Here is a 27610-nt window from a genome sequence, read left to right as displayed (position 1 = left end):
CAGGAATTATCCATTGCCATTTTATTAGGCAGTCATGGGCTGATAAACAGGAAAGTTTCTCATCCTGGTAACTTATTGAGATCTCTCTGCTGTAAATTAAAACATCAATATTGAATACCCTTATGCATGTTTAGCTTTACTCATGTAAAAAGTCCTACTTTATCCTGTAAAGGATCGAGGACTCCTAATGCCCCTCTATAGCATGTATGGACTCAGGTTTCACAAATCCCTAGAGAAACCACTTTTTTGAGGGGAAAGCCCCCAGTTGGGGCTTCTTTATTAGTTTACAGGCTCACAGTCTCACCCCAAACGATAGTCTTAGTGAAAGCTCTGCAAGGTACAACTGGTTGTTCATATGGACTCCTAAAAGCCCAGTGCCACTCCTATTCCTTATGCTGGACAATTGGATTCCCACCTCCCTGGAGTCCCCTGGCAAATAAGGAGCTTAAACAGTCCTTCTCATTCCAAGGTTAAACTCATGCCAAACAATTATAACCCACCCCACCTTGACTTCTATCTTCTTCAGGAGATTCTGGCTACAATTTCCAGCCACCCCACCTAAACTTCTACTCCAGGCAGTTGTGCCTCTCAGACCCCACGGAGAGCCTCTAAAGAGCCTCATTTATTCTCCTGAGTGCTGCGTCTTACAAAACGCTCCTAGCCATACACCAGCTGAGACTGATAGCTCCAACAGAATTTGTCCCAGAAGTACTCAACTGAGCTACACTGGCCCCACTGAGAAGCAGCTACCTTGTCTCAGGGGACTAGTCCCAGTCCTTATCAGAAGGAACATGCACCCTGTGACATAGTGAAATGTGGCTACTCACCTGAGTAAAGTTAATCTCTTGCATAGGTGTTAGCAGGTTCAAGGCCAAAGACTAGAGACCCAGAAACCGTAAACTCCTTCAGTTAAGATAATGCCTTTTGGAAATGAAGACTATTAGTTCCTCAAGAAGATTAACTACAAACTACAGGTATCAGTAGGTGTTTTATTGTCAAACAAATATAAACTGGTACTTTCAATCCCTGATGTCTTGTTTTGAAGATAAAAGCTTATTTCCTTCATCTTTTTTAAAGTTGTAAATATGGGATTATAAAACAAAACCCAAACCCACAGCAATAAATTAAGATAAAGAAAAGGAAAAAAAAAAGCTAACAAACTACCCAGAATGAGAAAAGTTAGAAGCAACAGCAAAATTCTAAAGTGGATCCAAAGTAAATTTTCTTTTTAAAAAGGATTTTTTTTTTGCACACAAAATAAAATAGCAGCAAAGAAGGAAGATAAATACAAGTGCACACATGTCCCTCTGGAACTTCTTTTTATTAACCAAAACAGTAGTATTCATCAGACTCAATTTTAGGATGCTTGTGCAGAGTCTGTGAGGCCTCTAGAATAGAAGTATCAGTGAACTGTTCCATATCTGAAGGGGTGTGGTGACCTGGGACATCATCCACCAAAGTGTCCAGGTAACTCCCCACTGATATTCCATCCAGTCCATCACTACAATCTTGTAAACTGTTATAGCTGCCTTGAAGGGAGGTCTCCTGACTTTCCAGCAAGCTGCAAAGGCTGCCACTCAAACTACTACCTCTGCTGATGATGGCTCCCTTCTCTTCAATCACCCACTTTATTGATTCGATGCTTTCGTTGATGATGAGCAGCTGGCGCATGAGCCGGACGTCTGTGGCTCGGAGATTAACCTACATGGTAAAACAACAACAAAAATCAATTTTACTGTATTTTTTAAACAAATGGGTGTGAAACCAATTTAAACCATAGTAGGCTGTGACCAAACGGAGAGGTAAAAAGTAAATGATAGCAGATTTCAAGCATGAAATCTGGATTTGATATTTTTAATAAAGCAGTAGTGGATACTAACATTTGAGAGATATTATTCCATGTCCGTATTCCACTATAAATGTACTTACAATCAGTACCTTTGCACTTTGTAATTGTCCTGGGCTATACAATAATATAGGTCCCAATCCAACTCCAGCTGAAGTCGATGAGATCCTTTCCATTTACTTCAGTGGGAGTTAAGCCCTTATAGACATTTAATAGAAACTAATCTTACTTCATTTTTAAATTAGTCCACCACAGGACTCATCGGAATACTGGTGAAATGTTATTGGAAGAGCCGCTACCATTTAAAGGAACAGTGTTGAGTGTTTTCATTTCCTTCAGGTCTCAAAGAAACAGGACATAAATTCAACCTTTTACCTGTAAACACGCTGAATGTAGGACACATATTATATGTACAAAACTTACATTCTCCTGCACTCTCTTTATCCAGAGCCTCTCTTATTGGTACTGTAACTCAGAGTATTGACTGAGTCCTCAACTGTGCATAAGTTGTGAGGAAGGCTTGCAGTACACTGACTCCCAAAGCATATCCGAGTTCAGGTTGCAAGTTTCAGTATAAGTATTTCACAGTTAAAAAGATAGCTTAGCTGGGCTGCAAATCCTAAATTAATTATGTAATCTCAGTTACTGCCACCAGACATGCACAGAAACACATACATATGCCAAAGACAGTACTGTTCTGTGACTTACAAGCATCCAAGCAAGTTTTAAATAGAGTTGTAAGTTCTGGTGGCCGCAAGAGAATGGAACTAACCAGCTTTGCTGAGTAAAGCAGTAGGGGGAACAAAAATTGAGCGAAGTTTCCTCTGATCATGAAACTTATCACTGAAAAAGAGGCAGTATTGCTCATTGGATAGGGCAGTGCCGACGGATCAGGAGTTCAGGTTCTAATTCCTGGCTCCGCCACTGAACTGCTGCATGACTTTGGAGCTTGAAGTCATTCTTCCTCTTTATCCTTCAGTTTCCCCTCTCACTTTTTGTCTCTCATCTATTTAGACTGTAAACTCTTGGAGGCAGGAATGGTCTCTTACTACATGTATGTACAGTGCCTAGCACAATGGTGCCCCAACCATGGTTGGGGCTCCTAGGCACCACCGTAACACACACACACACACACACACACACACACACACACACACACACACACACCCCCAATGCCTAATAATTAACTGAAAGTAAAATAATTACATTGCTGGCATTGCAGATTATTTTTAAAATCAGGTCAGGTGAAGTTTATTAATCCAGCAGCTCACTAGTGATGGATTTAAATAAAGTAAATAAAAAGCCTGCATGGCATCTTATCTACATTCTGACAACAATTTAACTGTATTGGTTAGCACAAACTATTGAAATGTCTGTGACTCGAGCACAATGGACTGCTGTAGTGGTACATTTCAATGGGAATATCAATGTTTAGTTTCTTTATTTTCTTAAAACCCAATTAAAAGTTACAATTATTGTTTGAATGTGGGAATTTGAGCAATCCAGGGAATAATGATGTAGCACAGGTGTTTATTTGTTGCCTTACCATGAGAGGGGTTGTTAAAAACAAAAATATATTCCTTGCCAGGATTGATCAGAACCAGAATCAGGGTTGCCAAGATTCTGTGCAGAACTGCAGAATTCTTCTTCACTTAGAAATAATAAAACCACAATTGTCACATGAAAGAAATGCACTGAATATGAGGGTCAGAGAGGCCAACAAGACTTTAGTCTATGTATCCTGCACCTCTGAATTCATGAGCACCTGACGTTATCAGAACAGTCTTTCCTAACTTCCTCTAACAGTGGTACAGTATTTCCCAGATGATACCATGAAGTTGGCCTATACGGATAGGTAATGATATTCGCGGTAGGTCAGGTGGAGGGGCAAGAGTATCTGATAGTAACAGTTCCTGGAATTATCAAATATGACAGCAAGGGTTCAGGTTGCATGAGGGTAGGCTGGCAATTTCGGGGATGTCGATGTGCAAATCAATCCTCAGGTGGGAGACGACAATAGTTTTAAAATGCTACTAATCACAATCTAAATACACCAGTGAGGTGATTCTCTGCTTCCCTAAAATTTGTGTACTTGGAGTTAGAGCTATCATAGAGACCCTGTCTCCAGACCAGTATAAGAAAGGTGTCTGGAGGTAAAGTTAGGTAAAAATTTCTCTATCCTGATTTTTGGCCTCAGTGTCTGTGTAAGATTGAAATAATTGGTTTGTGCAAAGCAGAGAAATCCTCAGTTTCTCCCAATTCCTGTACTAATGTAATGCAGTGGTGGGCAAACTACAGATGATGGGCTGAGTCTGGCCCATCAGATGTTTTAATCCGGCCCTCAAGCTCCCACGGGGGAGCGGGGTCTGGGGCTTGCCCTGGTCTGGTGTTCCAGATGTGGCCCTTGAGCCAAAAAGTTTGCCCACCCTGATGTAATGCATAGTACTTCCCTTGGAAAAAGCCAGTTTTTTCCCTGTCAAAGAAACATACATTCTTAAGCTATATTTTAAAATAGTCTTCATATAATGTAAAAATATTCTACTTATAAAAATCACCTCATTTCACGTTATCTGTGAAAGTTTTGTGAGGGTTTAATGGTTCTCAGGATGCCTAGGACTGAGTGTCACCTTGTTACCTCCCTGCCTCCAGTGAGAAGAAGGAGCATTCCCCCGGCACTGCCAGCCCTTCCCAGCCACCCAAACTCTTCTCTAGGCTATGCCATCTCTTTCTTTGCCTTGCAGGTTAACAAGTGTACCTCAGTACACAAGCCTCTTTGTATTCAAGCCCCTGTAGTATTCAGCCCTTTATCCATGAACACTCACAGAATTACCAGGTCAGCTGTCCCCAAAAGGAACAGCAGCATGGATGCTTTAATTTAGGATCAGCTTCTTGTTCAATATCACAGCATTTAAATGTTTAAAGTTAAAACAGTAAGTTTATTAACAACGAACAGAGATTCAAAGATTCAAGTGAGTAGGGATAACGGAAGCAGAAGGGCTAAATATAAACCAAAATCATAAATTTAATCTAGAGAAAATGTGTAAAGTTAACGAGCTAACCTTCTGTCTAATGAAGTTTTATCTGACCCCAAATGTCTTTTGCAGAGTTTCGAACCAAGGCTGATTTAAAAATTGCTCATGGAGAATTCACCACAACTCTTGGTAAATTGTTCAAATGGTTACTCTTACTGTTAAAAATTTACATCTTGTTTCCACTCTGCATTTATCTAGCTTCCACTCCTGCCATTGGATCATGTTATACCTTTCACTGTTATACTGAAGAAGCCATTATTAAATATTTGTTCTCCAGGGAAGAACTTGCAGACTATAATCAAGTTGCCCCTTAATTTTTAATTTGTTAAGCTAAATAGACTGAGCTCCTTGAGTCTATGACTCATGGTTTTCTAAACCTTTCTCATGGCTCTTCTCTGAACCCTCTCCAGTTTATCAACATCCTTCTTGAACCGTGGACACCAGAACTGGAGATAGTATTCCAGCAGCAGTTATACCAGTACCAAGTACAGAGGTAAAATAACCTGTCTACTCCTACTTGAGACTCCTGTTGTTTCTTATGCATCCAAGGACTGCATTAGCCCTTTTGGCCACAGCATTGCACTAGGAGCTCATGTTCAGCTGATTATCCACCATGACTCCCCAAATCTTTTTCAGAGTCACTGTTTCCCAGGATAGAGTCCCCTATTGTGTAAGCGTGGCCTACATTCTTTGTTCCTAGATGCCATATTACATTTTGCCATACTAAAATATATATTGTTTGGTACATAAATGTAAAGTGGGGTTTTCAGAAGCACTCAGCATTGGCCTTACTCTGGTCCCATTGAAGCTGATGGTGAAATTCCCATCAACTTCAGTGGGAGCAGAGTTAAGCTGAGGTGAATGCTTCTGAGAATCCCAACCATTGCATACTGCAGATAAGATTTGTATATGTACAGCCATATAGGCCCTTAATTCCGGAAACATGCATGTGTGTAATATTTCGCTCATGTGTGAGTAGTCCCACTGATTTCAAGTGAACTATTCATGTGGGCACCAGGGCCATAGTTCATAAAATATAAAAGACATAAGAATCCTATGCACCTGAAAATATTGGTCTACAAAAATCAAATAAAGGAAAATGTATAAATTATTAGTACATTGATATTTTCTAAATATATAAATTATGTTTGTCACATGGAGTTTAGTATGTCTATAAATGTATATAAATATGTATATATATATATATATATATATATATTTAAATATTAATATATTTAGTGAAAATGTACATTTTTTTTATACAGTGTAAATGTGTTTCCTCCATATGAGTTAACATGTCAATTTCTGTGATGGTTAATTCCGAAATGATATATACTACTGTAAATGTCTATTTTAAATATGGAGTTTCATTCAACTAAGACATAAAAAAGAAAATGAATAAAATTTGTCATGCCAGGCAACAGGCATTTTATCTTGTTCTCCAAATTCATAAATTTCTGTACAGGAATACTGCATCACCATTGTTAATCCACAACAGCCTGGAAAGGAATTCATACTCTGAGGAATTGAGTGCTTTATCTTATTTTGGCAAGGCTACTTTCTGGACTTGATTTTTCCATACATACTGTATTTTTAAATTGCAAATCCTTCAAAATATACTAAATTATATTACCTTGATATAGTTGCTCACAACCCCCCCTCTTTCAATAAATCCTTGTTCTGTTAGTACAGACATTTCAAAAGCTTCTCTGGATCTTCTATCCCTGTATTTCAGAGCCTGTTTAACTCTTATGCATGCCTCCTCTCCCTCCCCCATCTTAGAATGACTTTTGAATTATCCTCACGGCAGTATCACAAGCATTATTAAGTTACCGGATCTGGGACTCTGCAAGGCAATACTGCCAATCACAACTTTAATCATATTTTCCACGCATCATTATTTTTATGTGATGTTTTGAAATCAGAGATTCATGATTTCCCAGCCCCCCTGCCTAAGCAGCCTCCTCTGCTCCCATCAATAAATTACTGCAAGACATCTGCCTGGACACTGGCCTGCTATTGTGACAGTAGCAAATCACCCCCAATATGTAATGCAAGCTTGTTGAAACTGAGCAAATTTAGGAAACAGGAATTTCCCCGAAGGCTAGTTAAATACAGTACCAAACAACACTAGCATCAATAAAGTTACTGATGTAATGGTTTCTTCTTGATAAGTTAGAAGATTTATGTATTTCAAAACTAGTTAACAGGAAGCCCGTTGTTGCCATAATTACATCCACAGCTTCAGCTCTTGTGCAGAAGAGCCTACTTAGTAGCAATTCTTTGCATTCTTGGTGACTTGCACATGCTCCTTACAAACCACCACTTACTCCCAAGTGGCTCATACCAAGGTTGTACTTTTCCAAAGGCAAACACAAAAGGTGGCCCACACAATACTGTCTTTCCTCAATGGGGTTTATTTCATCAGATAACGGAGTGCTATCTATGGCCTTCTTGCCACTTATATCTACTTTAGTCCAGACATAATCACATTAGTTTGGATGCAGTCATGTGGTTTTAGCCAATGTAACTATAGTGGTAAACAAATAAAATGCAAGAACATTCAATTAATGTGACTAAAGGAAACATAATCCCATCATGTTTGACAGCTCCATTTATTACAGCGCTGTAACAGATGCATTTCACAGAGACAAACCGAACAGGTTGGATTCATATCTAAAACTACTTTAGAAAAGCTTCTACAGCTGCTCTTATGAGTTAACAGCAGTGCATAGCAGGGGCTGGGAAAAGTTCAGATGAGTAGGTACCAGTTTTCTGGCAAACAGTTGTTGTCTTATCTTCCTCCACAGCATGCAACCGGGGCTACAGGCTGACCCTTATGCCCTGCCACTTTATTTGATGTCATCCCCAGGGAAGGTTCTTCAAATGCTCTCCTAGCTAACTGTAAACATCAACCAACATCAAAACAGATAAATGAGTTGGAGGGAGTGACACAAAATTATGAAAACAATCAGGTGACTCCCTTCCTTTTTCAGTTTAAGCCACTCACGTATAAGATTGTTTTGCAAAGAAAGGTTTTCTCCAATGAGAATATATATTTTTAAAGAGTTTATAGTAGAAAACTATTATTTCTCCTGGAGAGTGAGCTACAGTGAGTTAGGGATTGATTCGGATTAGATCAGTTTTAAAATCAAGCTCATAATGTCTATAGCTGCTAGAAAAGGCCACTGGCAATCAATGCTCAGCCTATGGTTTTCTGAATACAGCACGCTACAAATTCCCTTCTATACATGGTATTATTAAATCCTTAGAAATATTTTTTGACCTTTTTCAATATTCTACCACTCCTTTATTTTTGTTGATGAAGCGATGTGACTCTCTTTGCCAAGAGCAGAGTTACAGCAGTATTAATGGTAGCTATAAAAGTGTACTTTAATTACAAATAATTTCTTTAATTTTAAATTTTACAACACTTGGCTTTACTGTGTGTGCTTTACAGCATGGATGGCAAGTATATAAAACAGAAGATGGACAAGGAAGTGTGACATGATGTTGCCCTAAAGCCAAATCCTCTGCCCAGAGTGCATCCCAAGTAAATCAGGTGAGTGCTGGGAAACTTTGTGGAGATATATGGGAAGGAAACCCATCACTGGTCTAGAGCTGAATAGTACCAGTCCTGTCCCTTATAATTTTGGAGAGACATCCCACATTTTGTGGAGGGGGAAGGGAAAGATTAGCAAAACATGGTGGCTGCTTAAAAGCAGCTCAAAGGGTTGGAGTGTGAGAAGTAGTTCTGGGGAGAAGGATTAGTGGGCAGAGGGTAGGTAAACTGGCCACAGATGCAATGTTCTTCCATTTTGAGAAACAGTCCCAGTTCCAGTGATATTTCCCATTTTATATACAGAGAATCTCAAACCAGTAGAATCTTTCAAAACAGAAGTAACATTTTAAATGCAACCACTGTAGTTACCTCAGCTAAAATATTAGAATTAGTTACTGTAGTTTTCCTTTCATGAGGTGTGTAAAATACGTGAGTCTCAACTTTTTTACCCTAATTGTTCTAGTTCCTCTGTTATTCATATTGAACAATTTTCTGGCACCATCTATGGATATCTCCCTCTTTATTTTTTCTACTGGGTTAGCCCTGCTTTCCTTGGAATTTAATCTCAATATATTTCAAGTTTACCAAGTCTTTTAAAAAACATTTTAACAATAAATCAACATAGAAAAAGTTACCTTTCTCTGAGCTTTATGAGTCTTCTCCATTTCCTAGCAAAAACAATAAAGCATACTCTGTTTTTCCTGATATTAATTTTCCCACTACAAAAATTCTCACGTGGTAGCAATTTAGTGTAGTTTAGTGAATTCATTAATTTGTCCTTTCTTCTGGGTAACGGAAGAAATCATCTACACCTAAGCAATACATAGATGGCATCATGCTATTTGAAAATATGTGGTCTGACCAGCTAAAAGAGCAACCACAGACAGCGTATCAAACCCACCAACAGCAACACATAGGCCAGTCCTTGGCAGATGACGTATATCACAAATTGAACTCTACAGAAATTAATAGACTCAAGTTCAGACCCAGTGTATGTGAGCACAATTCTGTTGAAGTCACTGGAGTTACATTTGTTTAGAACAGGGATGAATTTGGCCAATAAACCATGAAACCAGCATTCTTCATTTACAAAGTGATAACCACAAGCAGGGCACTAAATTCTGTACTTGTAGGTGAATGGACTCCGTGAGCTATTGTTTAATATTTGTACTACAATAGCGTCCAAAGGCTCCTGACAGGAGAGGTTTCCCCATTGTGCTAGGTGCAGTACAAACACAACCACCACATCCTGTAAAGGTTATAGTGTAGGGGGTCTTACATACCTTTCACTGTGATTCTATTACTGATATCTCACTATGTAATATAGTCAGCTGAGTTTTTTTCCCAACAGAACGCTGAGTGCTGCTATTAATATTACCTTGCATTTGTATAGTACATTACATCTGAGGATCTGAAACCACTTCACTATCTTTAACTAATTTAGCCTCACGATGCTCATGGGAGGTAGAGAAATATTATGACCCCTTTTATTACTTATGAAAAAGGTGGCATGGAGATGTTTAAGCATGAAAGTTAGTCCCTTAAGTTAGGATACTAGATACATGAGCAACCTGATTGATTTTCCGAGGAGCTCCTGGAACTCCAGGCCACTTGAGCACATCAGTAGTCTCATTGGCTTTAATGAGACCTTGCTGAATCAAGGTCTTAGTGTTGATTAGTGCGCCTAAATTCATACTGATGCACCAAAATCAGAGGCCTAGATTTTCAGGAGCACAGTTCATTTTTAAAAATATCAGCCCATTTATTTAGATGCAAATATACAAAATTTAGGTGCCTAACCTCTCACCCTGAAGTTTGAAAATACTCCCCTATGTGATCTTCCCAAGGTCATACAGGGATTCTCTGCCAGAGCTGCAAACAGAATGTGAAAACCAACCTTCCCCACTAAAAGTTAAATTGGTGGTGATTTAGAAAACAAATTTTGCATTTCTTTCTTCTTTGCTTCTGACCTGATCTAGGTTATGTTGCAGGGCTAATAGTATTTTTTATTTCCCTATCGCCTTGAGTTTTTTAGATTTACAATGGATCTCATCTCATTTTTGAGGGCTGTAGTTCATACAAATTACATTTTTAGTGAAAGATAGGTGGGAGTTGGAGCTGCTAAACTCTTGGGCATTGTAAATTATCCATTATCAACTGTACTTTTAAACATTTATAATTACTCATTTAAAATATTTCGGCAAATCGGAGAAGCACATAATCTTTGCATTTTTTTATTACCTTCTTTTCATGTAGAAAGAATGATTATGGTGAAAAAATAGCTTAAGAAAATATTGGGAGAAAAAAAAAAAAGGGAGTTAGCAGCTTCCATTTCTTGCCTTTTAATACCTCTTCTTTCAAGCCTCCAAAGTACCCAAAATAATGTTAGTTGATGTTACCCAGCATATATCACAATTAGTTTTAAGTCATAGCTCTTTTAAAATGAGCAGTCATTAAGGCTTCACTGTTGCTGTCTGAGCCCTTGACCTTGCTGGTTTAGAGGGAGACCACAGCCTTGTGATGATCTCCTTTCAGTCTGCTGCAGTTCAGGAGAAACTATTCATTCAAAGCTCACAATAAAATGTTTCTTTAGGACTTTTGTAACATGTTGTAGCAACATAATGAAACTTTCCGATGAGCGGCCTTTAAACAGGAGAGAGAGAGACAGCAAATGCTTTGGCTTCAGTTTATTGAGAGATTTCTTTTTTAAACTGTAAGCAGAAATCCACTTAAAGGCAGAGTAAGAAAACAGAGCACCTGAAAATGGCACAGAACCAAGCACCTGTTATTTTTAATGAGGAAGTGTGCATGGCAGGTCAGACTCACTACTTTTACACTAAGCAGGCAAAGCAACTTGCTCAATGAAGTGTTCTTAAGTGCTCAAATCATCCCACAAACGGTTCCCAAAACATTTTTGTGGGTGTCTGCAAAACAGTTTTAAGCATGAATATTTTAATAGCATAATTACTCATGGTTTTGATACAGTAGATGAGACTATTAATGATTTATAGTTGTCTTAATATGCTACAGAAACACAAACAAATGTAAAACTTTGTTCATTAAGTGATCCACTTCTGATTTGACAGAAAAGAAACACACACAGTCAAGTTGTGCTGCCATCATGTTAGTTTCTCGAGGTCTCTTCTCCCTCTTAAATTACACTTTATTTATTTGGGTTATTTTACTACAATCTGCTGTTCTCTTTGCCAAATATTTAGCAATATTTGTGCTACTCACAAAAATGAACCAGTTGTAATCCACAGAAAAATAATTCTGTACTATACCTCCTCAAACTGTGTTCTCTATCTTGAAGTTACATATGACAACTAAAACACACATGCCCCAAATATACTGACAATTCTCTATTGTGCGAGAGGAAGAAATAAGAAAAGGAAAAAACCCTCACTATGTCTATGACAGTTATACTGTATCAGACTGATATATTCATCTTCTGTTCAACAGCTTAACAGTGAGCAATGCAAACCACTAGGAGAGTCAGGTAATCTTAGCTATTTTTTTATGCATTCTACAATAGCGGAAATTAAGTCCTGTGTAAAAGGTTGAACATACGTGGAAATTACCATAAACTAAGGTCTAATACATCACTTCAAATACTGCAAGACCCAGAATTAAGTGTGATAAAGACAGATGTCTAGCATATGGCACCAGAATGACCACTGCACCTAGAAGAGCCTCAAATGTCTTTTTTTATGTTCTAGGGAAACAGTGTATGGAGGTGAGAGGAGTGGAAAGCTTCATTGCTGTCCTGACTTATGATAGCCCAGATTTTTCTAAAACCCTTTAAGTATGCAGATGCTGCTGTTTATAAAAACAACTTCTGATGTTATAAATATGTCTCACATTACATGGAGGTGAAACAAAATGTTCAGAAAGTTGATGTGGACCCAAATATGTTGGCAGACATGATAATACAAGTGCAAACATTTAGGTCAACAGCCAGTGGCAAGAAATGGCTGCTGGTGTCAGCAAGTGTTGGAGCAGATGGTACAGGATAGAGTTATTATCATATGCTCTGGACATCTGGCTCAGCAGCAACACACAGCTTCACTTCTCCCTCTCCATCAGATGGCATCCTGGCTCAATAACATATGTAGTTTTTTTCCACTGAATTTCAAATATGGCACAGTTAAGTCTCTGCATTATCCCTGCCTGTCTTGACATAAGCCTATTTAATTATGACTCTGAGTAGACAGTATGTACTTTAGTGTAGTACTGGGTGCCTGAATAGGAAAACATTTGCTCACTTCTGAGTTTGCTAAGTAAGTGCTGATTCCTGTTCTGCTGATCCCTCTTAATCTAACGGGCTTAGATCCAAACACTGTGTACAGTCAAAAACTTAAGACTGCAAAAGAAAAGAAATTGAAAGATCATCTTTAGTATGCAGTATGGATTTATACAAATCTGAAGCTGTTGCTTGGATTTCACCATGAAAGACTGTAGTGTGCCATATGGTCAAAAGTAACTCTCAAACTAAGGCAATTTTTTAAAAATATATACATTAAAAGTATATATTGAGAGTATAATATGATATAATATCCACTTCAGAGTCCAAAAGTTAAGAACTGGAATTGGATCCAAATCTCAACTTTCTTGAAGTACTAGTCTGTTCATATTTGATTTCACAGTACAACTAATTAAAAAGATGCATGTGAGATGCAAAATTAAAATCAGGGTCTGACATTCCCAGAAGTTTCTATCGGGTGTTTGGCATCCATTTTAAATTATATTGCATTAGAAGCGTGCAAGTTTTTGATTACGGTATTTGTGTTTCATAAAGACAGAGGGAATCAGGCAACTTTTCAAATTCAGCATTTTTTTTTTGTTTTGTTTTTTTAAAGTAACCACAAACTGAAAACTTTTCAGTTTAAAGCCAAAAGTTTTTGGCTTTCAAGTTTTAATTTTTTCAGCAGAAACTTTTTTTCAGTTTTGTTTACATTTTTCCATGGGACAAAATTTCCCCAACCCGGTGCTACTCACTCCTCTACCAGCTTATTGTCCATGTGTGTTTCATGGGCTTTGCTCCATGCCATGAGTATTAGTAAACTTTGGCTCTTCCAGACACAAAAGGGAAGTGAATTTCCTGATTTGAAGGCTTTTCACTGAGAATGCCCTGCCAGTAGCTCTTTCAGGTATTTAAATCTATAGATAGTTAGCTCAAGCACCTTAGTTGATCTCAGCTGATGTGGTTGAGCACAGATCACCTCTTTCCCTCTCAAACAGCCAAAAGCAGTCAAATGACATGTGGGTCCTTTGGTCAGTGTCTTCACTTTTAATTGCATCCAGAAGCAAATGGGAAGCTAGTTTAGTTTTGACAGGCTGGTGCAAAATGCTGCCTTAGACCAAAACCAATAACCAAGAGAGCTGCTGAATTCTACACCAGCTGTAGCTTTTAAGTGCTCTTCACAGGTAGTCCCAGAGCTCATTAAAGTAATCCATTCTGGAGGACACAAAAGCATGACTTTCTAGACAAACTCTACATCAGTGAAACACTGTCACAATCATTGTGCCAACCACAGATAAAAAAACAAACCAAACCAAAAACCCAGACACACACACTACTGGCCAATGATGTCTCCTGGGAGACTAGCATCAGTCAAAGATCCTGACGTAATTAGTTTGCTAACTTTTAGGGCACAAGATGAGCACACAGGATAAAGATATCAACCTTTCTATATTCTCTGGTTGCTTCTGCTAACCCGCCAGCACGACACCTTATCTGGAATTCGCCACAGCCAGCTTGCCCTAACTATGCCCCCATCTTAGCAGGGTGTACTGTCCCTTTATTGGACAGTCTTACCCCCAAGCAGTAGCCTTTTACAAAAAAGGGCACAAGGCAAGCATGGTCTGATCCTGGTTCAGCATGGAACATCAACATCATTGGAGATATAGCGCTGTGAAGGATGTCTGGAAATCACAGGCTAGGCTAAAAACGGGTAGGGGGAAAGGCTGACTTCTGTTTGGATTTTTTGTTTTGCTCTAAGACTCTTGTTGCATTCAGCTGGAGGGCTGAATCCCAAAACACGATACCTGTCAGGGAAGGCCATTGTTGACTCAGGGGGAGGGAAGGGGCGGGAGGGATACTGAGGCAGCAGCCGTGTCTCCATTCCAGGGACTACTAAACACTAAGACTTTGTCTACACTGCCAATTGAATGACAAAACTTTTGTTGTTCACAGGTGCTTAAAGAAGCCCTCCTCACCCCGAAAGATAAAAGTTTTGCCGTGGCAAGTGGCAGTGTAAACGGCTCGTTGTTGGCAGGAGCACTCTCCTGTTGACAATGTGAACTCCACTTGTAGCGGGTGGAAGTGCTGACAAACCGTGTTTACACTGCCCGACTTTTAGCGACACAGCCATGTCGACATGGCTGTGTCACTAAGAGCTGTGTAGTGTAGACAAAGCCTATGAAAGCATGGACAATACTTTCTAGATTTGATGGAAAATGGAGTGTGAAGTTGTGCGTTATTTACATGCACTGATTCTACTCTTCTCTTGCCAGTACACAAAAAAGGCTTCCCTTTTCACTCCTGCATTCCTTACAATTTCTCTTCTGACCTGAAATATTTACTATGTACATAGTACTAATTCCAGGGACCCACACCAAATAGTCTGTTGTGTGCTAAATATTTCCACTGGAAGTTGGAATTCTCCCCACTAGGCCAAGGAGCAAGCTACATAGTCACTGTAGGGAGGCTGCTTCACTCTGGTGGCTGAAGTAGCCCTCTGCATGTGCAATGCACCCCCTGCTATGAATTAGGAGGACTGGAGGATTCTTGCAGCAGTTCTTCTGGTCGCACTCCAGCCCCAATCCCACCTGCCCATTTTGTGCTGCTATCCAAGGAGACCCTGTGGGCTGTGAACTGTGCACCCTCTTCTTGTGTAGCTGAACCACACAGATCCAGTTATTAGGAAGACCTCTCTGACCATGGAGGGAGTTGCTGGATTTGGTCTTTCCATAATCGCAAACTATAAAAAAGCGCACGTCATCATTCTGTCCTCACCCACACCTTGCTCTCAGCACACACATCAGTTGGCTTCATCTTCTGGAGATGGTGGACTGCAACAGAATAGTAATTAAAACAGAGAAATAATCACACTAGATACAGAAAGTCAGATGGGGGAGGGGAGGAAGGTCATGCATTTAAGGATTAATAACAAGGATTTTTGTTATAAATTGGGGACACATCACTTGAAAGTAACAGAGGAGGAGAAGGACCTCGGAATATTGGTTGATCATAGGATGGCTATGGGCTGCCAATGTGATATTGCCGTGAGAAAAGCTAATGCAGTCTTGGGATGCATCAGGCGAGGTGTTTCCAGTAGAGATAAGGAGGTGTTAGTACAAGGCACTGGTGAGACCTCATCTGGAATATTGTGTGCAGTTCTGGTCTCCCATGTTTAAGAAGGATGAATTCAAACTGGAACAGGTACAGTGAAGGGCTACTGAGGAATGGAAAACCTGTCTTATGAAAGGAGACTCAAAGAGCTTGGCTTGTTTAGCCTAACCAAAAGAAGGCTGAGGGGAAATATATCAGAGGGATAAATACCAGGGAGGGAGAGGAATTATTTAAGTTCAATACCACTGTGGACACAAGAACAAATGGATATAAACTGGCCATCAGGAAGTTTAGACTTGAAATTAGATGAAGGTTTCTAACCATCAGTGAAGTGAAGTTCTGGAACAGCCTTCCAAGGGGAGCAGTGGGGGCAAAAGACATATCTGGCTTCAAGACTAAGCTTGATAAGTTTATGGAGGGGATGGTATGATGGGTTAGCCTAATTGTAGCAATTAATTATCTTTGACTATTAGTGGTAAATATGCCCAATGGCCTCTGATGGGATGTTAGATGGGGTGAGATGTGAGTTACTACATAGAATTCTTTCCTGGGTGTCTGGCTGGTGAGTCTTGCCCACATGCTCAGGGTTTAGCAGATCGCCATATTTGGGGTAGGGAAGGAATTTTCCGCCAGGGCAGATTGGCAGAGGTCCTGGGGGTTTTTCGCCTTCCTCTGTAGCGTGGGGCACGGGTCACTTGCTGGAGGATTCTCTGCACCTTGAAGTCTTTAAACCATGATTTGAGGACTTCAATAGCTCAGAAATAGGTTAGGGGTTTGTTACAGGGGTGGGTGGGTGAGATTCTGTGGCCAACAGAATCAGAATCAGCGTGAACAGCTGATTCGTGGGAAGCACGGCGGGGCGGAGAAGCAGAGTGGGGCGGCGCATTCATGGGAGGAGGCGGAATGGAGGTGAGGTGAGCTGGGGCCAGGCGGTCAAGTGGCTCTGGAGGTCTTAATTAAAAAGCCTGGGAAACTAAATATAAAGCTAGTATTAATCCAAACTGAGGCATAATTCACATGTTTAAGTCCATAGGTATGTGGGGAGTGGGTGAAGGATAGGTGGAGTTTTGGCCCCACCCACCAAAATGCAGCTGAGTTGGCATGGAGCTGGAAATTAGGTACCTAAATACATTTTACAATTTCTGCCTCAGCCCCTCTGCCTTCCTTACTCTTGGAGTACCACATTCCTTCTTCTATTATCCCACTTGCTACAGAACAGATGAAGTTTCCCCTCTCTCTCTTCTTTAGAGGGTAGGGAGCTATTTATGCAACTAATGAGCACTCCCATGATGATCAAGAGTGTGCGTGATTGTCACCTGGAAACCAGCTAAAGGCTGAAGAGTCGAGGACCTAACTCATTTTGTGAGGGTTACAAGAAGACTTCCTCATTTCCTATCCGTCTGAATTACTATATTTAAAAATAAATTAGTGACATAGCTCACTCCTTCAACCCATCACATTTATTATATATTTTGAGTTTCAGGATAGTTGCAAAGAGTTCTTTTTAGCCTAGTTGGTCATATCCATCCTGACCAGTGGTGAGCTGGAGCTGGTTCGCACCGGTTTGCTGGAACTGGTTGTTAAATTTAGAAGCCCTTTTAAATTTAACAACTGGCCAGAAGTGGTGCCTTCAGCGCTGACTCCATGGGTGCTCCAGGGCTGGAGCACCCACAGGGAAAATTTGGTGGGTAGCTCCCCGCCCGGCCCCAGCTCACCTCCGATCCACCTCCACCTCCTCCCCTGAACGCCCCCGCCCCCAACGGCTTCCCGCGAATCAGCTGTTCACGTGGGAAGCCTGGGAGGGCTGAGAAGCAAGTGGCGGCTTCGCACTCAGGCCCACGGAGGCGGAGCGGAATGGAGGTGAGCTGGGGTGTGGGGGGCGCGAGGAGGGCTGCCCGCGCTGCAGCAGGTAACCTGGGGTGCGCAGGGGAACTGCTCCCCACCCCAGCTCACCTCTGCCTCCCTGGGCCTGAGCGTGAAGCCACCGCTTGCTTCTCAGCCCACCCAGGCTTCCCGCGTGAACAGCTGATTCGTGGGAAGCGGGGTGGGGCGGAGAAGCAGAGTGGGGCGGCGCGTTCAGGGGCGGAGGCGGAACGGAGGTGAGGTGAGCTGGGGCCGGGCGCGGAGCTGCTGGTGGGGGCTCTGCACCCACCAAATTTTCCCCATGGGTGCTCCAGCCCCAGAGCACCCACGGAGTCGGTGTCTAAGGCGCCACTTTTGATGTGATCAGTGGTGGAGTGGCCGCTCCCCTTACTTTCCCCCTAGCTATGCTAGCCTGCCCCTAGGAGCCAGAGGGACCTGCCAGATGCTTCCTGGGAGCTGCCCCAGGTAAGCACTGCCGGGACTCCCCACCTTGCCCCCCGGCAGGTCCCTCTGGCTCTTAGGGGTGGGATGGGCACCCACTACAGTGGCCCACAAGACCCTCCTGCCCGGTTCTGGGGGCAGTCAGGGGACAGGGGTGGATGGGGCAGGAGTCCCGGGGGGCGGGGGTGGGCCATGACCCCCTCGTGGGGTGAGGAGGGAACCGGTTGTTAAGATTTTGGCAGCTCATCACTGATCCTGACCAAATTCTGCATCTATACTGTATGCAAATTTCCTCAATAAATTGAAAGTGTTTATTTTGTGACCTCATTTGGGATTTGAAAAAAGCCTTTGGGATTCATGCACAAGCTTTGGAGATCCGAGGATAATATATTTTGTGCACAGTATAACATTCCTTTGAATAACCCTGGGACTGATAGCAACGACAGATTAAAACAGCTCTGATGCCAAAATACTTCCTCCACACAGTCAGACAATAATTATCATGGAAGAAAGTCACATGTCTTGATCTATGTAAATTGTTTTAAACATTAAATGCTATAGGAACCTCCAATGCAGTTCAGAAGCTACTTTCTTTGGGAGTACAACCAGAATTCAAAGCATGGTGAAGTGCTTGATGTACTCATTTGAATACCAATATCTAGAAGCATTTCTACCTCAAATTTTTCATAGTGATGCTATTGGCTAACGCAGTGGTTTTAAGAACAGCTGGTCTACAGGCTGGAAGCAGAGGTTTGGGTATGCAAGTGGATTTCACGAATGCTTGTCCATATTGTTCTTTAACAGAGTTTTGGAGGCAGCAGGAGTCTTAGGGCTTGCCTACGCTACCTGCCGGATCGGCGGGCAGCGATCGATCCAGCGGGGGTCCATTTATCACGTCTAGTATAGATGCGATAAATTGACCGCTGAGCCCTCTCCAGTCGACTCCGGTACTCCACCAGAACAAGAAGCGCAAGCGGAATCGACGGGAGAGCATCAGCTGTCGATTTACCGCAGTGAAGACATCGCGGTAACTAGATTTAAGTATGTCAACTTAAGCTATGCTCTTCACATAGCTGAAGTTGCATATCTTAGCTCGACCTCGAGTGGTAGTGTAGACAAGCCCATATAAGCAGTAGGGGTGAGGAACTTGGCTATGTTGTACAACAAAGTAGGATATGTATGTGTGGGGGGGGGTCTATATGTATATGTGAGATAATGTTTTCCCTGTGGAGTGTTCTGTGCATCCTTGCCAGATGTGAGGATCTCTATACTAGTTCCCCAAACCTATGTACCGTCCACCTCAAGACTACAAGCTCCTCATCACAGCTACATTCCTGCTGGCAAAGACGACCCAGACACAGTAGAGACAGCGTGGGCTAGCAGATAAGGTGCTGGTCTGGGAATCAAGAGGCCTATGATTCCATTCCTGACTCTGTCAGTGAACTACTGTGTGACCTTGGGCAAGTTACTTCACCTCTGTTCCATCTCCCTGTAATACAAATAATTACTAAGACAAGGTGAGTGAGGTAGTAATTTTCTATTGGACCGACTTCTGTTAGTGAGAGACAAGCTTTCAAGCTTATACAGAGCTATTCTTCAGAACCTGAAGCTTGTCTCTCTCACCTACAGAAGTTGGGCCAATAAAAGATCGTGCCTCACCCCCCTTGTCTCAGGACTAATATTCTCCAACCAGCACAGCTACAACACTGCAGACCTGAAGAAAAGCTCTGCTGTAAGATCAAAAGCTTCTCTCTCTCTCTCAGCAACAAAAGTTGGTCCAATAAAAAACATATTACCTCATCTTGTCTCTCTAATATCCTGCGACCAACATGGCTACAATAAAACTGCATACAAATAATTAACAACAACTCATTGCGGTTGCTCATCGGTGGAACGAAGGTGAAGCAGCCCCTCCTACACAGACTTAAGACTGCGTCAGTTGGCTATTTTATTTACAGTCAAATTTTAACCAAAAAATTCTAATAACCAACTTAATAGAAAATCAGCACTTAGCTTTGTGATGCTGTGTACACATGCTGGGCCGTATCTCCACTGAAGACGACGAAAGTTCTAATTAGCAAACACCATTATAAAGGGGCTAGACTGCGTCTATAATTAGGTGATATGGGGTGTTTCAACTCATGTTAGCTCAATTTTAAAAAGCACCTCTTTTTTACTCATTAGACAGACCCTAACTTTGTCCCACTTAGTATGACAATAAGTGACACTAAAGTTGGTGTAATCAATATACTAATGGCTAGATGGGAAAAGTTAAGCAACTAATACAAAGGTGTAACAGGAAAGTTAAAGCAGCCCTGCCCCTAACCTTCTTTATCTTACACATTCTCAAAGCTTCTCAACCTGAGAGAAAAACAGGAGAAGAAAAGGAGATGGAACTCCAGGAGCAGGAAGGGCTAGGTTATGAAAATGAATATATTTGCCTACTGAATTCCAGCAGGTGGCAAGACTAATAGCTCTGCTTCATTTTGACTTTGATACTTTATCTAGGTCTTCCACCATTGCAATTAACCTCATAATTTAAAAAAAGAATAAACTAGAAGAGAGCATCTCAAACTGTGGTCTGTATACATCACCAGTGGTCTGCAACCCACTTAGTAGCTGGGCATGCGTGTACATAGGTTATGCATCTAACTCCTGTAATGTCTCACACACCACTTCTGAATGTGTCCCCCACCCTGTCTGTACTGTTTACATCTCAAATAGTTTATTGGACAACCCCAAAATTCTCTCCACTTCTTTATCCCTTCCTTCCAAAAAGCACTGCATATTGGACATCCAGGGTTGGCTGGGCTAAGCTTGTAAATGTCATCCTTAAATAAGCCATGAGAGACCACTGTTAAGTGCAATATACACTCCCAACGTTACTAGCCTGCCTTGTCTTCTCCAAAAAAAGGCTAGGGCTACTGCCTTTGTCGTGTTCCCTTGAAAAATTAAAAAGGATCCCATTATTTTACTGATGCATATTGCACATACTGTAGACACAGCCAAGGCAAAATACTCCTCAACCTGTCTTGTCTGATTTTTTTTCTTGTTTTGCTTCTAAGATACAAGAAAGTTGATTTTTGCAGGGTCTTCACTAAGAATCTCTTTGCTTATTTTTACTCCTCTCACATGTTTTAAGATCATGTTTTCCCTGGTTAGTTATGTGTGATTATTGTGAGAAGAGAAACAAGGCTTTTGAGGAAAGCAATATTTTATAATTGCTTACAATAGCAGTTAGGGTCTGGGAATTAATCCTGGCTATTTACTGCAGTATACTGCTATTGAGGTTGTATTCGAAGGGAAAGAAGGCTGAATAAATCAAGAATGAAAGGTGCCCAGTTAGTATTTAGTGCATGGCTCTGCCCTTCATTTTGATCTCCTGAACACAGATCCTTTCATTTACCCCCCAGATCATTTGTGTATAGAGTACATGGATTACTACTGTGGTGCTGGATGTTCCCTGAACTATATTTTCTTTTAGTGATTGATGTAGAGGGAAAAGTCTTCACAGTCCTGGAGATCAAAGCCCTCCAATTAACAGAGCAGGTGACTCATGGACATCAGTAATGCAAGCTTCCTCACACTCCCACCAATGGGCCTCAACTCTGATCAGCCCAGGCGACCTCTAGTGTGTGAGAAAACAACTCTGTGCCCATGGCCTTAACCAATCCTTGGCCACTTTTCCTAGAGTGTCAACAATAGTCAATTTGCAAAGATTACACTGGTTCACTAAGAAGGGGACTGAGATCACTAGAAGCCACTGATCAGCTATTGGGTTGTAATAACTTTGTTGAGCACTGACTTGGGATGGATTTGAATCAGCAGCGTAACACGGAAAGTTCTCTTTTTATGTTACCATATAAGAATAATCTTAGTGTTCAATATGCTTTATACAAAACTACAGAGAGCCGCTAAGGAGATTTTATATAGGGACATAAATGGGCCAGTACATGCCAGTATGCCACAACACTGAAGGAATGATTAGAGAGGTTGGAGGAGAACAAAGAGAGGACCGTCATGGAAGGCAAGGGAGGCCAAAATTCCAAGAAGAGGAGCATGATCAATAGCGTCAAAGGCAGCTGACATGTCAAGGAGGATGAGGATGGTATACTAGTTCTGACTTTGGCTAGGAAACAGTCATTACAGACTTTGGTGAGAGTGGTTTCAGTGGAAGCCATGGCCCTGGATTGGAGAGAGTCCAGGATGGAACTGGAGGAGAGGAACTCCAGACAAGATTGCAGACAGCATGATCAATGAATGTAGAAATGAAGGGGTGATGGGCAATAACAGAACAGGCAAGAGGGGTCAAGTTTTTGTTTTTTGTTTTAAATGGAGAGATTAAAGCATGTTTGTATAGTGAGGGGAAAGAGTCAGGAGAGTGAGAGGTTAAGCAGAAGAATTAGAGGGAATGAGAGCAGGCACAGGAGAAAGAGCAGTGGAAGGGATTGGATGGGGGGGTCAGTGGACAAGCAGAGGGGTTGGAGAACCCTGTGTGTGTCTGTGACAGAATAGGTGCTGGAACTAGGGGTTCCTCCTGCACCCCCCGGCTTGAAGTGGTCTCCATTATATACAGATTTACAGTTTGGTTTAATGGCTCTCAGCACACCCATTATACAAACTGTTCCAGCATCAGTGTGTGACAGTGGAGGAGGGGAAGGGGATGGTCACATTGTATCTGGCCCTATTCATGCCACTAGGCAGGACTATTTTCATAGCCAGGCACCAGCACTCACTAATGCCAAATTAGCTTCCTCTGTTCTCTGTAACCTACTTTATCTTGCCCTAACACAGCACATGCATCACTCCGTAAGTGTGCTGTGCTAAAGATGCAAACCAAAGTTTCAGTCTAAGTGCCACATAACAAATAAACCTAATGAACATCTAAAGTAACAATTTGACACCATTACCTTCATAGAGTGATCATTACAGTAAGTATCAAGACTTGTTTAGGTGAATACTTTGTATAAACCATATTCAATGAGGTATAAAAGCAAGAGTGATAGCTCTAGATATGAAATGGCCATTCTTAAAATTTAGGTTGTCAGGCTACAAAATAGGCATCTGAGTTGTCGCTAGCTCTCAGTAAATTAAGCCTTGTTTTTTCCTCCCCAAACCAGATGCTTCATTCCAGCCCACCCCCATCAATGTATACTACATACAAAAAGCATACCATGTGGTGGATTATAAAAGTAGTATCAGCATAAGTTTGAGACTGCAATGTTACCCATGGGTAAGGCTGCGAGTTTGTCATGGAGGTCACGGATTCCGTGACTTTCTGTGACCTCTGTGATTTCTGTAGGGGCCAGTGCGGCTGGCCCATGGGCCGGCTGAGGAGCTTGGGCAGCCCCTGGGCTAGCCGCACTGGCCGCTGCTGGGACAGTCTTGGGCCACCGTGCCCCTCTCCTACAGCAGCAGCGGGAGTTTTGGTGTGGGAGGAGGCTCAGGGCTGGGGGTTGGGGTACAGGAGGGGGTGAGGGTGCTGGGCAGAGCTTACCTCAGGGGGTTTCCCAGAAGCAGCATCATCCCTCAACTCCCAGCAGACAGCTCTGCATACTGCCACCAATGGTTCATGGCCAACGGGAGCTGCAAAGCTAGTGTTTGGGGTGGAGACAGTGCACGGAGCCTTCTGGCTGCACCTCCGCCTGGGGGGAGCCATGAGGAGCCAGGTAGGGAGCCTGCCAGCCCCGCCACACCCCACCCCCCAGCACCAGTGGGGTCACGGGCTGCTTCCCCCAGAGCACCCGCAGGACCCCCTGGGCTGTTCCCGCCCCCCGCTGCCAATCACATGTAGCACCCACGGGCCGCCGCCCCCCCAAGATTTAGTCAGGGGTACAAGTCATAGTACAGGTCATGGACTGGTCACAGGGCCATGAATTTTTGTTTACTGCCCATGACTTTTACTAAAAATACCCGTGACTGAAACATAGCCTTACCCATGAGTAGCAGAGCCCTGAGTTATTTATGCAGCTCATCCCAAATGGGAGCCCACAAAGCCATCATATCACACCACACTATCGGCTACTATAGAGTTTATATTAAAACTGTATGAGAAGTGTTATAGAGAGTTACTACAAAATGTATTGGTACTATTTTCATATGCCTGTAAAGCCAGGTTCCCTTAATACCCGCTGTCTACACACTTCTGAGTTACTCTAAACTTACACTGATGTAACAGAGATCAGAATCCGACTACTAGCGATAATGCATGCTGTTCACTAGGTGCTCACTGTGAATTTCATGGTAGGACAGCCTATTTTAAGTGAAACCTGCATTTTACTTAAAAAAAAAAAAAACACACAACAAACCAACAGTTGCTTAACAGAGTTGGTCTTCTAATGAAAAACAGACTTAACCCAGTACATTACACTTAGCATAATATAGCTGGACCATTTACATAAGAGTTGAGTTAAAATATGAATAAATATTGCATGGTCCAATGGCAGACCACAGACAAACAGCCACTTTGCCAAATTATAAATGGGGTTTTTATGGAAGCATACAGAGATTCCAGTATACTCAGTTTAGAAATAAATAGATCTCAGAAGTTTAGTCTTATAAACTGAATGACTGATGGCAGGACAATTTTTAGGAGTAAAGAGCTCACATCCTTTTAGAAAAGTATTAGTCACATTAAAATGGAGTATTTGTATAGATTTACAATAAATAGAATTCAGGGCATTATCTTAAATGCTTACCAATATGCTAACATACCCCAGACATCAGAAGTTATCACTCAGAGGACTAAAATCTACCTAAACACTACTGGCTGTCAGTTTTCTTCATTCTGCCAGCTAATCGTATGAGGTACATATATCCTGAAAGTCATGGAGTTGGAAAGCCTCTTGAGCAAGTGAGAAACCTGCTCACTGCCACTTTGGTGGCATTATGCAATTGTGACCACAGCATGGAGGTAGGAGTTGCTTTGACTGTGCATGGATTATAGCAACTTTTGTTATACATGATCTTTTCCTAGATTCTAAAGCCAGATGGGACCACTGTGATCATCTAGTCTGATCTGTATAGCACAGGCCATAGAACATTCCCAAAAGAATTCCTAGAGCATATCTTTGAGGGGGAAAAATCCCATCTTGAGTCAAGAATCATCAGTGATGGAGAACCCACAACATTTGGTGCATTGTTCCAACGATTAATTACTCCCACCTTTAAAAATGTATGCCTTATTGCATAGACTCTGAATATGTCGAGCTTCAACTTCCAGCCATTGGATTGTGTTATACCCATCTGTGCTAGATTGAAGAAACCATTATTAAAGATCTGTTCTGCATATAGGTACTTACAGACTGTAATCAAGACACCCCTTAACCTTTTCTTTGTTAAACTAAATAGACTGAGCACCTTGAGTCTATCACTATGGTTCCTTAAGGGGCCATATTCACATGGGATTAGGAAACCATCAATGAAGTGTGTAAGGGGAGTGGCTAGACCTTGCTGAAGATTCTGAAAGATATTAGTGGCTCCCTTTCTAGAAAGGAAGCAGGGAATGTATTTAGCTGCTCTCCTTTGGCCTAGCCGGAACAGGGCTGTTTTCAGAATTGGTTTTGTGTGGGTAGGCAGTGATGGAAATTAATTGCACAGGGGCCTAGAGATCAGCAGCACTTCTCCCTACCAGGAAATGGGGGAGTTCAGCAAAGTATGTGGAGCAGATCATATCAGATTGTATTTTTTTTTTTTTTTACAAGAATTCAAGGAGCAACAGGGCAAGGACAGGAGTTGTCAGTTAGTTAAGTCTGAACTGTAAAGTATATCAAGGGCCACCAAGGGAACACCCATTATTTAGCGCCGTCCATAATCCACTCAAAGCGCCACCCATCCGTGTGCAATACAGAGACCCCAGAGGGCTCTCTCGCCCCGCTTGTCAGCAGAGGTGTGGGGGTCAGGAAGAAGGCATTCAGTGGCACCCTCTCACACTGCGCACGCTCACAGGCACGGGGCTGGCGAAAAGGGAATGGTGGCCGAGCAAAGTCCAGGGTGAGCGGCGCACAGGTTGGTTTGCCAGCCGCTGGCACGGGGCAGAGAGACGCGGGGCGCAGCAGGGTGAAGGGGACTCCAGCCGCCCGCGCCCGCTCCCCCTCCCGCCGTGTGCAGCGCGCACCCCCGGGCGCGGTGCCAGACTCACCATCTCCTGCTTGAGGAGGTGAAGTTTGGTCTCCAGTCTCGCCAGGGCACTGGCGCTGCTGCTGAGCCGGGAGGCCCCAGGGCCTGAAGCAGGGCAGAAGCCGTTGCCCCCTCCGCCGCTCCGGTCCCGGGCAGCGGGCTCCTCCCCGCGCAGGGAGCGCGCCAGGCTCTCGGGCACTTTGCGCCCCAGCTTCAGCTCGACGTCTCGCAGGTCTGGCAGGGGACCCTCTTCCATGGCTGGTGCGCAGCGAGGCTTTCCGGACTGAGGGCGGTGCAAGGCGCAGCGGACGAGCCAGCCCTAGCCGCAGTGGCCCGGGCTCACCAACCTCTCCATGTCAGCAGCGTCTCTGTGATCCACCGCAGCAGCGCCGAGAGGGGCGGACAAGCCAGGCAGGTGACCCGCGGGAGACATGAGGAGTAGCTGGTCGCCAGCAGCATTGTTTGATTGGCAAACCACTTCTGCCTCTCTCCCTCCCTCCCCTTCCCCCCCGGGCGCGCACGCTGTCACCAGCTGCAAAGCAAGAAACTGCGGAAGCAAAAAACTCTTTGCCCAGCAGAGAGGCTGCCCCTTCCTCCTTTTGCTTGTTGCTTTAGCTGGTGAATTGCGGCGGGCTGTTCGTTGCATATAATCTGTCCTTCTGGAAGGAGTCAAGTCCAGGTGCAGCAGACTCCCAGGCTGGCTGTTTTCTCTCCCCCCATGTAGTCATGTGTCTGCTGCTTCCTTAATGTCTTTGGCTTCTAGGATACACGCTGAGCAGCTTACAGCCTGTCATGTGCGCGCCTACGGAGCTGTCTCTCCATGTTCTCCCAATATAGCTACAGTTTATCCACTTCCCTGATGAAATCAGACTTTCTCTCCAGGCAGTTTGATCCAAGTCATTGTATTTCCCGATGGGCTGAAACTTTAAACCCCAGTGGCAGGTGGACCAGATGAGGGCCAACCCTTGTACCGTAATGCACAGAGAAGAGACTCACTCTGATTGCCCAGCCCAGTCTCTTAATGATGCATGCATGCTGTCGCTTTTAGACTAAAGGAGGGAGGGGGGCACAAACTAGATTTTTGTGCATTCATTTAATGTCTCCGCTGTTGAAATACTTAGCATATATTATATTCAGAGGACAAAGTGCTTAAGGTTCTGACAGGAGCTAATAAAAGCAAGGAAGTTCAAAGTAAAGGGACATTAAAGAACTCTCCATTGTTCATAAAAATTCACTGGAAACTGAAATCTGCTTATTGATGTGTGTTTGTGCATATAACCATGATGTATAGTTATTCATGTTTATATACACTAGGATTTTTTAAATCGTACAATTGCTCATATGTGCAGGATTACAGGCACTGAATTTTTTAAAGAAAAAAACCCCAGAAGCAT

At 42.6% G+C, this 27610-nt stretch overlaps 1 protein-coding gene across 1 annotated transcript; it reads right to left on the bottom strand.

The window, feature by feature from the left end:
• Positions 1–1006: 1006 nt before the first annotated feature.
• LURAP1L (leucine rich adaptor protein 1 like) lies at positions 1007–27233 on the bottom strand. Its single transcript, XM_074954104.1, has 2 exons — positions 26239–27233; positions 1007–1701 (listed from the first exon to the last, which is right to left on the bottom strand). The coding sequence occupies exons 1-2, from the start codon at positions 26470–26472 to the stop codon at positions 1324–1326; spliced, it is 612 nt and encodes a 203-aa protein (XP_074810205.1). The 5' UTR covers positions 26473–27233; the 3' UTR covers positions 1007–1323.
• Between the last annotated feature and the right edge of the window lie 377 nt (positions 27234–27610).

This window comes from Natator depressus, chromosome 5 (genome assembly GCF_965152275.1).
Source record: "Natator depressus isolate rNatDep1 chromosome 5, rNatDep2.hap1, whole genome shotgun sequence".
NCBI classification, from domain to species: domain Eukaryota; kingdom Metazoa; phylum Chordata; order Testudines; family Cheloniidae; genus Natator; species Natator depressus.
This window is presented reverse-complemented; position numbering and strand designations above follow the sequence as displayed.

Coding starts and splice junctions, on each gene's coding strand:
- LURAP1L (XM_074954104.1), bottom strand. CDS start 26,472: ATGGAAGAGGGTCCCCTGCCAGACCTGCGAGACGTCGAGCTGAAGCTG. Junction 1,702..26,238: donor ACCTCCTCAAGCAGGAGATG/GTGAGTCTGGCA, acceptor TTTACCATGTAG/GTTAATCTCCGAGCCACAGA.